The sequence below is a fragment of the Rhea americana genome, unplaced genomic scaffold, assembly GCF_003343005.1.
Source record: "Rhea americana isolate MKP2758 unplaced genomic scaffold, rheAme1 scaffold_257, whole genome shotgun sequence".
In the NCBI taxonomy this organism is placed as follows: Eukaryota; Metazoa; Chordata; class Aves; order Rheiformes; family Rheidae; genus Rhea; species Rhea americana.
Genome location: NW_028186376.1, coordinates 803,086 through 812,741, shown reverse-complemented (window position 1 = coordinate 812,741; position 9,656 = coordinate 803,086). Strand labels below are relative to the sequence as shown.

At 45.3% G+C, this 9,656-nt stretch overlaps 1 protein-coding gene across 4 annotated transcripts in view; it reads left to right on the top strand.

Annotated features, from left to right (window-relative positions):
- Positions 1 to 9,656, top strand: part of CCDC9B (coiled-coil domain containing 9B) — a 49,618-nt gene that overhangs the window by 5,127 nt on the left and 34,835 nt on the right. For 3 of the 4 annotated variants that reach the window (XM_085307350.1, XM_085307349.1, XM_085307347.1), the window contains exons 3-5: positions 756 to 860; positions 1,720 to 1,782; positions 2,171 to 2,335. In XM_085307350.1, the coding sequence (XP_085163476.1) occupies positions 756 to 860; positions 1,720 to 1,782; positions 2,171 to 2,335 (333 nt within the window). The remainder of the gene's footprint in view (positions 1 to 755; positions 861 to 1,719; positions 1,783 to 2,170; positions 2,336 to 9,656) is intronic. The other variant, XM_085307348.1, reaches the window with a different exon arrangement.

Below are 9,656 nucleotides of genomic sequence, written 5' to 3'. Positions count from 1 at the left end.
AATGGAAAGCTATGGGAAGGGCTGAATGCCCCAAGCAGTCAGGGCAGAGCAGCTCCCACCCTTGTATCGAATGCTAACCACCTACTACCACCACTAGGCTTCTAGAAGCTGCCTAGTAGATATTCATGTCCCAGTTGCTTTTCTTTAAGCAGGGATGGTGCCCCAGCCTTGAGCCAGTGACAAGGACCATGGTTCTCGTGCATGACCCTCCTTTTCTGCAGGCCTGGTCTGTCTCCCAGCCTCTCCACATGCCCCATCTCAATCTTTCCCAAACCTTGAAYCTGTCATACTCCTTACCACTCTGGAAAGGACCCCCATACTCTTTGCTTACTTCCCATTGCATATACTGAGACAATGGCACCCTAAGTCAGCAGGAGATGTGCTAAGATGCCTGTGATGCAAGGATGAGTGAAGCAGGTCACAGCTGCCTGGAAACACAACCTCTTCCAGGGCATAGTGACAGAACATGAGTCACTGCACCGTCTTTCAGAAAGGGTTCTATGCATCCTCTAGGATAAATCCTAAACAGGAACATGGACAGTAGATAGCCAAGTACTGACTGAGCACTGGTGAGCACCAAAGTCCATTGGTTTGTGTTTTGGTGGCTTCTGCTGTTGGCTCTGGTGTGCATGTGTGTCCATACCTGCATGCCTGCAGAGCTCAAGGGCTGCCTCTTCCTGAGATGGCTGAATTTAAAACCAGTCCCTTCAGCCCTTTGCTCCTAGGATCTGATAGTAAGGACATATCTGTTTCAGGAAATAGAGGAGGACAAAAAACGAGCTGAGCAGGAGGGAATGGCTGTTACCTCCAGGAGACCCAAGCAAGATGGGCTCACTATTACCATCACTAAGGCTCACAACGTAAGTGCTGCCTCCCCTTTACCACCAGCCACCTTTCACTCAAGTCCTACCTCAGTAAGTTCAAAATTGCAACTCTGGTGGAGATAGTCCTCACAGCAAAGCCCTTTCCTGCATTAAACGTAGCTCCCAAACCCTCCCATAAGGATGTAAAAGCTCTGCAAACATTTGTGCTCAAACTGATATTAGCTGATCCACACAAATTTCCAGCCGTGCCCAGGCACTTGTGTCCCAAGCACACACTATGAAAAGGCAGGTAAATGAGTGTGTGAACAGGCCCACATGGCCCTGGATGGGCCCTGGGTGCAAACACTACAGCAAATATGTTGGCAGAATGCATCAGATATATCTTTGCTGTTGGAGGCATCAAGAGTGCCATTGGGATGCTTGTAGGCCTGGCAAAGTCATGGTTTTCTTAGGCTCTGTGAATGAGCAGAGCAAGTAGCTCTTGGTCGCTTTGGAGGTTCCCACAGCTGGGACAAATGCTACAAGTCCCATCTGACTGAGGATGCCTTCCTAGCTGCATGGAAAAAAGGGATTAATCAAACCTGTATCTGACAAGCCTCTCTGTTCATGCACAGCAGGATCAGAAGGAAGGGGATTCATACCCTGTCCACACCTCCCAGCAGTGTGGGGCCTGCTAAATCACAAGATCAGTCCTACTAAATCATCAGAACCAATCCTGATTTAACCCCTGGATGAAGCCCCAGGCCAGAGCAAGTGCCAACTCCCTTTTCTTCCACGTAGAGTTGGCACTGCTGGCTGTTAGACCCAAGCTATCGCATTGCCCACTCTTCAGCCACACACTGGCCCTTGCTTTTCTCCAGGGGTGCATTGTTGCACACATTTTTCTCTCATACAGGACCTGAAAGATGCAATTACCCAGACTGAACACTATGGACAAGATAGCCCAGGCCTCTTGATGGTGAGCACGACCCTCAGGAGCCATCTCCTTTGCTTCCCAGGCAATCTCCAAGAGGAATTAGGCTTTCCCATGCTAACTCAGAATGATGCAGAAAGAGTAGATGCTGACATTTGTTTCCCCAAAACCTGACATTTTAGCCTGAAATGTCAGATTTGTAAGTGCAAAAGATTTTCCAGACCCACTGTAACTGTGGGTTTCGCTGCTGAGCAGACAAAGGCCCCTTTGTTCTACAGGAATGTCAGGGCACTGTGCCACACACAGAAAGCTTCCTCAAGGCCAGGCTTGTCCTTTCCCTAGCTGCCCTCCCCTGCTCATGTTCAGGGGTATTTGGGGAAGGGAAATGAGCCAATGAGCCTGGGTCTACTAACGTGAGGGCTTCATTTTCCAGGACAAAAGGGTGGTAAGCGAGAAATGGGGGAGCCCCTGTCCTACAAGCCCTGGGTTTGACGTTGGCAGTGAGGAAGACGAGGAGGAGGAGGAAACAGATCATATGTTCACATTTAGGATGGGCAAGAGGATGCAGCTGGCTGTTACCATGGACAACAAAGCTAAGGTGAGTCTCTCCTAAGGAATTGTCCCCTTCCTGCTCCATTTCTGTCTGGTTTCATGATCCTTCAGTGTATCCCTTGGCTCCATCTCGGGTTGCATTTTCCTTTCTACATTTCATTCATAGGAATCAACTCTCGGGCTTTGCTACACTTCTCAATGGCTCCATCCAGCAACATGGAGCCAGTTCCCTTTCTGCAAGATCAGTCATCTCATTGTCCCCTCAGACCACCAGTGGATTTATGAAACTATGTCTCTGAGCCCAGGAAGGGGAAGGAAATAAACAGGAGCTCAGATAAATTTAGCTGAATTACTCCCCAGCTATTCCCAGAGAGGCAGTTATGGTTGGCTTTTAAAAACAGTGTCATTTCTCCCTGGTGAGGCACCAGAATATGCAGAAAGGCCAAAACACAAAATAAAAGCTAGAATAACCTGGGTATCTGCTGAAGTGGACAATGGGTTAGGCAACAAATGCCAAAGCAGACCCATTATATTGAGACTTAATTAAAGAAAAGGTAAGAAATAGCAGAAGTAATTGAAAAAGCTACTTCTTCATTTCTTAAATCCTAGAACATCCCTACGCTACTCTTATCCATCACGGAATCTGTGCATCTAGCTGTAAGGAGCAAAGAGTCTACATATTAGGAGTTATTTTTCTAWTTAATCTGAATGCGAGAGGCAATAATAGTTGTTTATTGATTAATACTCATAAGACACCGGTTAGACAACTGGAGGCACAACACGCAGGGAGTAAAGCTCCCTCGGGCTGACAGTGCCAATGCAAAGGAGACAGAAAGCTGGAAATGGTGGCAGCAAATTGAGCTCTCCTGGGCCCCTATTAGCTCTGGCACAGCAACACTCCTGGCTCACAAAATCAGAGCGGCTTTTTCTGGATTTAGGTCCAAGCCAAAGACATTTCCCAGGCTGATGAATGAAATCTCACCTTTCCCGCTATCCTGGTACTTTAGGGTAGGAGTGCTAAAAATCCTGGCCGCTGAATGAAAGGCAGAGAGCCATTGCTTACTCTGAGGCAGCCTGCATATCTTTTTTGATTTTGTACTTCAAATACTCTTTCATATCTGCTTCTCCCTGACCTAGTCACGCTTTTTTTTTTTCCTGTGAAGAAAAAGGCCACAATCACTGCACCATTATACAGCCATTAAGTGTTACCTTGAAGCAACTGAATTATTTAGGAAATAACGCACCTTTCAGAATTATTTTTCAAGAGACAGGGATTGATGCCTCTCATTTCTTTCGTTCCGGCTGTACTACCAGTAATACAAACACTCCTGTCAAATGAAATCACATTCCAGCACAACCATGCCACCTCCCAATATGAAAGAACAAACACTGCTTTTCTTAGAACAGCGAATATCTATCTAGAAATCTATCCATCCTCATTTCATTCATCAATGAAATATTTGCAGTTCCCCTCGCAGGCCTCTCATGGCCACGTAGCTCTGCATGGTGGATTTATACTTGAAGCAATTACATTTGCAGTGCAAGTGGCGCTCTCAGACAGGCTGGGTATCCTGGAGCCCTTCTCTAATCTATAGCTGAGAATTCAAGTGCTGCGTGGGGACCTGCATCAGCACTGAGCCCTAGCAGCTACATCACATTGTAAATATAGTACTTTAAATAGATGAGCAGAGAAAGCATGTGACCCTAATGAGTGAGAAGGAAAAAGACAGTAGGAATTTGGGCAAAATTGTGTTTGAGAACACATCAAGTACAAGTTTAGTGGTTGCTACTGCCCTGTTAAAGCATCCCCTGGGCTGCTGAAGGAGTCTCTGGAGAGACTTGTTTGGTGACACTGGGCTGACTAAAGAGGCCCATTTCCCTTGTCATAGCACCATACCTCTTATGGCTGTTGCTAGGTTCAAGCCGCAGAGTAGCTGGGCTGGGCAGAAAACCATGTGCATTCAAATCTAAATATTGCAAATCACTGTAAAGGGAGAAGCCCCGGGGAAAGGCAGCTGGACAGTTGCCTAAGCTGGCCACATGTTCAGGGTTTTACTTTTGTTCCCCACACTTTTTTTTTCCCAGTTTGACACTCCTTCTTGGATGGGCATTTTTCACACTACATTTGTAATCTGGGCCATGCTTCAGAAATAAACCGGGCAAGGCTCAATTTACAGCTTCTAAATGAGCTGCTGCAAAGGAAGTGGCATGATTTTGTCTGACTGCAGCTAAGTAGCTAGTGTTGGGGACCTCCAATCCCATGAGGCAAAGGCAGGGCAAGGCCAGGTAGACAAGAAGAGGGGGATCTGCAAGGCACTGCCCAGCATTTGAGCCAGGCTCTCTGCCCCTGGCTCTGCACAATGTCTTCTCACGTGACATCCCTCACTTTTGGAGCTGGCCCACCATGGGCCAGACTCTTCCAAGTGGCACGAGCAAACTAGGAAATCGATGATATTCTTAAAATGTTATAGGAGCATAAGAAGATTTGTGTTGGCAGGTTAAGCAGAACATGCCTTCAGGAGACTCATCTTAGCCAGAAGTGATATGAGGAGGGAGCAGGAAAGTGTATTTCCTAGGAAATCTGGTGGTCTCCTAATCCTGTATTTGCCTAGATATCATGACCCTACTAAATAGATATTTCCTGAATCAGCCTTTCAGTCTTCCCTGTCATCTGCCCAGTAACTGCAGAGTTTAATTGCTTTGCCAATAAGCTCAGGCTTCCTACTGGGGCTTTTAACGTCTAATAGCCCTAGGTATGTGCTGCCACCCTGTAAATCCAGTAATGAACTTTGAGCCTTTGTCCTGTTCATAGCAGTTGAATGTGAAGTCCTCCATGTTAGCTTTCAGGCATCTTTGACTTTCTGCAGGAGCAACTTTGCTGTGACCTGCGCTCAGAGCCCGTGTTTTTCCTCAGGAGGGACTTTCTCAGATAGTAAGCAATGAAGCCATCTTTCAAATAYACCCCCCCAACACTGGGCCTCCCTGGCAAGAGTCATTTATGGTGATATTTATCTAAAAGTCACTGCCTAAACACAGACAGATGAAGAGCTCTAGGGAACAGCTATTGACTTGAGCTATAATTAATATTTGATGTATTTGTTAATAGCTTGCTTTTACCCTGCTAAGCCATCACTGGATTTATTTTCATAATAATAATAATAATAAAAGCAGAGATGCCAACCACCTTATGTTGGCGCTTTGTTTAGGGCAGGGCAGCCCAACTCTACACTTCTTTAATTAACATAATCAGTACAGCCAAGGATTATTCTGCATGCCTGCCCAGGATTTAGAGGAGCCAAACTGCATTACCTTGAATATCCCAGGAAATTCAGGATTACCCTGGAGCAAAGACATTTCCTGGGAATAATAACCATTGAAGAACAAAGGTGATGCATAGCTTCAGCACCAAAGTAACTACCAGGCTCTGGTGAGTCAGTGGTCAAATAAAGTCAGCTGGTATTTTCAGCTTCTGAAACATTCTAGAAATAGAGCAGGGAGACACAACAGTAAGTAGTTAAGAGCCTACTCTGCAAAGTGTAACATGTCCAGCTGCCTTTAGAGGATGTCGGCAGTTCTCAGCTCTTCCCAAAATATATTACAGTCATGCAGGACAGGCCTTGTACAGAGGGTTGAACTTGAGAGAGTTATCTCTGTGGTTGCCAGGAGCTTTGCTCTGCTGRTGGGAGAATATTTTTCTTTGTGCGGACTGTTTGTATGATGAAGAGCTACTAGATCCACTCACCATAACTACCAATACAAATGAGACCAGAAAATTCCCTTACGGCCAGACACTGCCCACTGAAACCAAAGGGGATGCAGGAGAGATCTGCAGCTTAGAAATACACAGCCCTGTGCCATGATCTGAAATATAATACCACGACAGTCTATTCAAAAGGTTCATTTTTCTCCCACCCACATCCATTAATTGATTTGTGCTGACATAAAGAAAAGCCACATTGGTTTCTTTGACTGCAAACAGAAATCCCTTGCTGACCATTCTAATTCCAGTCTCCAATTTTGGTGAAATTTAGAAACAAAATACAGGAATGGTAGAAAATAAATTAGATTTTTAAATATTATTTTAGTTTTACAACATTCTGTACTCAAATTAGCCAGTAGTTCTGGCTAGAGAAATATATTGCCTTTGGACATGATATGGTTTAGTAATTCAGAAGCAGGTGCCAGTTAGAAGCCAAGATCTAAGTATGTCTGAGCTTTGCAGCTGACTGATCCTGAATTCTGATCTACACTACCTAGTCTTTATTATATACAAGCCAGAGGCTGCAGAAAACAGGCAAAATTACTAAATCCAAGTACTTGCACACATCTGCACACAGGCATGTGGCCTTAGACACAGAAAGCTGRTATCATAAGTGGCTTCACCTTCTTTGAAAATCTAGGTCTTTAGCAATTTAACTGAGGGAGAAGGTTCTCTGCAACCACCTCAGTCCTTTGCAGGGTGGTTATACAAGAAAATGCATTTTGGTTACTTACTACAGATTAGGAGGTTACCGCTCATCACCTGAGCTATAGTGGCTATACACTCCTAATCTAGTGAAGTACACAGTGATGACATGGTGGTCTAAGCTAGTGGGTTTTACTTCAAAGTAGAGGCAGGTTAAGAGCTTGGGCACAGTTACAAGCCCTGGGATGGGTGGGATGGGACCTCTGGAGGTGGGATGGGACCTCTGGAGGTTTTCTAGTCCAACCCCTCAGCTCAAAGCAGGGCTGACCTCAAAGGGCAATGTTGACTCAAATTTTGAAAATCTCTAGTGATGGAGATTTCACAGCCTTTTTGAGTACCTATTTTTAAGTGTTTGACTGCCCTCATTGTGTCATACTCTCYCCCGTGGCAACTTTGTCCATTACCTCTTGCGTCCATTAGCTTTGCTGTGCACCTCTGAAAAGAATCAAGCTCTGTCTTCTTCATAACTCCCCTTTAGGTGGAGAAAGGCTGCAATTAGGTCCTCTCTTAGCCTTCTCTTTGCCAGATTTAAAAACTGCAGCCTCTCCTCATGCATCCTGTGCTCCAGCCGCCTGGCCATCTTGATGTCCTTCCACTAAACTCCTCCCAATTTGTCAATACATCTCTCATATTGGGGTGGAGGGGAACTGGACACAGTATTTCAAATACAGCCCAGGGAGGCGGGGGGAATTAGCTTTCATCAGCCTGCCAGTGACCATCATGCTAATGCAGCCAAGTAAGTGACTAGCCTTCATCTCTGCAAAGGTGCAGTGCTTACACATGCTGAAATTGTTGACTATCAGATTTGCAAAATACTTTTCTACAGAGGTGCTCTTGAGCAGGTTGGTCCTCTGCCCRTACTGCTGCGTGAGGCTCTTTTGCCACTGGTGCAGGACTTCGTATTTGTTTTTGTTGAGCTTCCTCTGCCTTGCCAAGGTCCCTCTGAATGGCAGGACCACCCCTCCAGTACTGGCCACTTCCCTCAGCTAGGTGTCACCTGTCAAGTTGATGAAGGCATAATCTATCCTATCACCCTAGTCAGTGATGAAGATGTTAGACAGTAGAGAGACAGTGACCTTAAAACAATGTTGGCCACTTCAGCAGCCTCAGATGCAGCCTGGCTAGTCCCATCTCCTTATTGCGTTCAAATTGTCCCTAACTGAATCTTTCCAGATTGTGAGAGAATTAAGCATTACCTGGACTGTGCCACTAGGTCAAGGACTTGGACATTAGAGAGTAGATCTTGCCAATAAAAGGCCAAAGCAAAGAATGCATAAAGTACCTCAATCTTTTCCATGCCCTTTGTCACTAGGTTGCGCACCTCATTCAGCAATAGGCCAACATCCTTCTTGGTCTGCCTTTTGCCACTGATGTACCTGTAGAAGTCCTTCTTGCAGGCCTTTACACCTCTCACTAGTTTCAACTCCARCTGAACTCTGGCTTTCCTGACTCTATCCCTGCATACCCAGGTGATGCTTTTATATTCTTCCTTGGTAGCCTGTCTGTTACTACCACCTGCACTCCCGTCTTGAGTTTGAGTTCAGCTAGGAGCTCTCTGCTCAACCAAACTGGCCTTCTTCCATGCCTGCTCATATTCTTGCATAGCAATAAGAACCATTCTTGTGCTTGAAGGGGATTGTCCATGAAGATCAGTGAAGTCCCTGGGCTCCTTTGCTTTTCAAGACAAAAAGACAAATTCCTGTGGGATTCTGTCTACTAGCTCCCTGAATAAGCCAAAATATGCTCTTCTGAAGCCCCTAGTCTCTAGTCTGCTGCTTGTCTTCCTCACTGCTCCCAAGATCCTAAAATCCACTGGGCTCCTGGTCGCTGCAGCCAAGGCTGCCATCAACCTTCACATCTTCAACCAGTTCCTACTTTAATTTAGTAATCAGGCAGCGACTCATTAAGCTGCAGTAATGCAACTACTTTTGATTTTGTGATCACAGTGAGTTGTATAGTTAAAGGCAGTATATCCTATTAATGGATGGAAGGTAAAGGCTGGTTTTGGTAGCTATGATTTCAGGGCAGTTTAGATTCAGAACTAACTGAGATGTCTTTGGCCTGCCCCAGCTCTAATAAAATTATGTCCTTCTCAAGACAGATCTTCACTAAGACCTTTAAAACAGCTCATAGAGTTTACTGGTATTGGGACTTCTCCAAAGCATATATCCTGTCTGCAGGTAAAAGTGCTGCTAAATATCTGGCTGTAGTAGAAGCCAGGTTTACTTCATATTAATGTGATTGCTTACTCTCTTGACTATCAGCTTTTACTCTCTCAGGAAAAGGATCTTGATGTCACTGGGGCTCACAGAAGCTGTCTWCTCAGTGCACGGCAGCAGTCAAAGTGGGAGGCTGCACTGACACAAACAGAAAGAAAAACACAGAAAGTACTAGAATGGCATTAAACAGATTGGCAGCAAATCCTTACTTTGAATGCAACATGTGGCTTCACTTATTTCAAGAACAGCAGAAATAGCAAAGGTCCTACTAAGGGCAACAAAACTTATTAGAAGCTACAGCTGGAACCTGAAACCAGAGCTGTGCATACTCGAGAGAGTTTATAAAAAAAATTCCCACCATGTCCACACAGCTCTGGATGCGAGCAGTGCAGGGACCCACTGCTCCTCTCGCATGCACCACAGTAACTCAAGAACAACCTCTATTGAGACAGCAAAATTATACAGATSTGAAACCAGAATAAACAAGAGACTGTAGGTCTAATGCTGGAAATACTCCACTACCTCCTAAAACATTTATCATGTGTTAGGAAGCTCGATGACTGGACAAGCAATAAAAAAAGTCTTGCTGACGGAGGCTGTCTACACTAAGGCTCCCTCTGTGCTAACTTCTGCACTTCTGGCACAGCCATGTGAAGATGAGGCTAATGGAAGAAATTTTGATA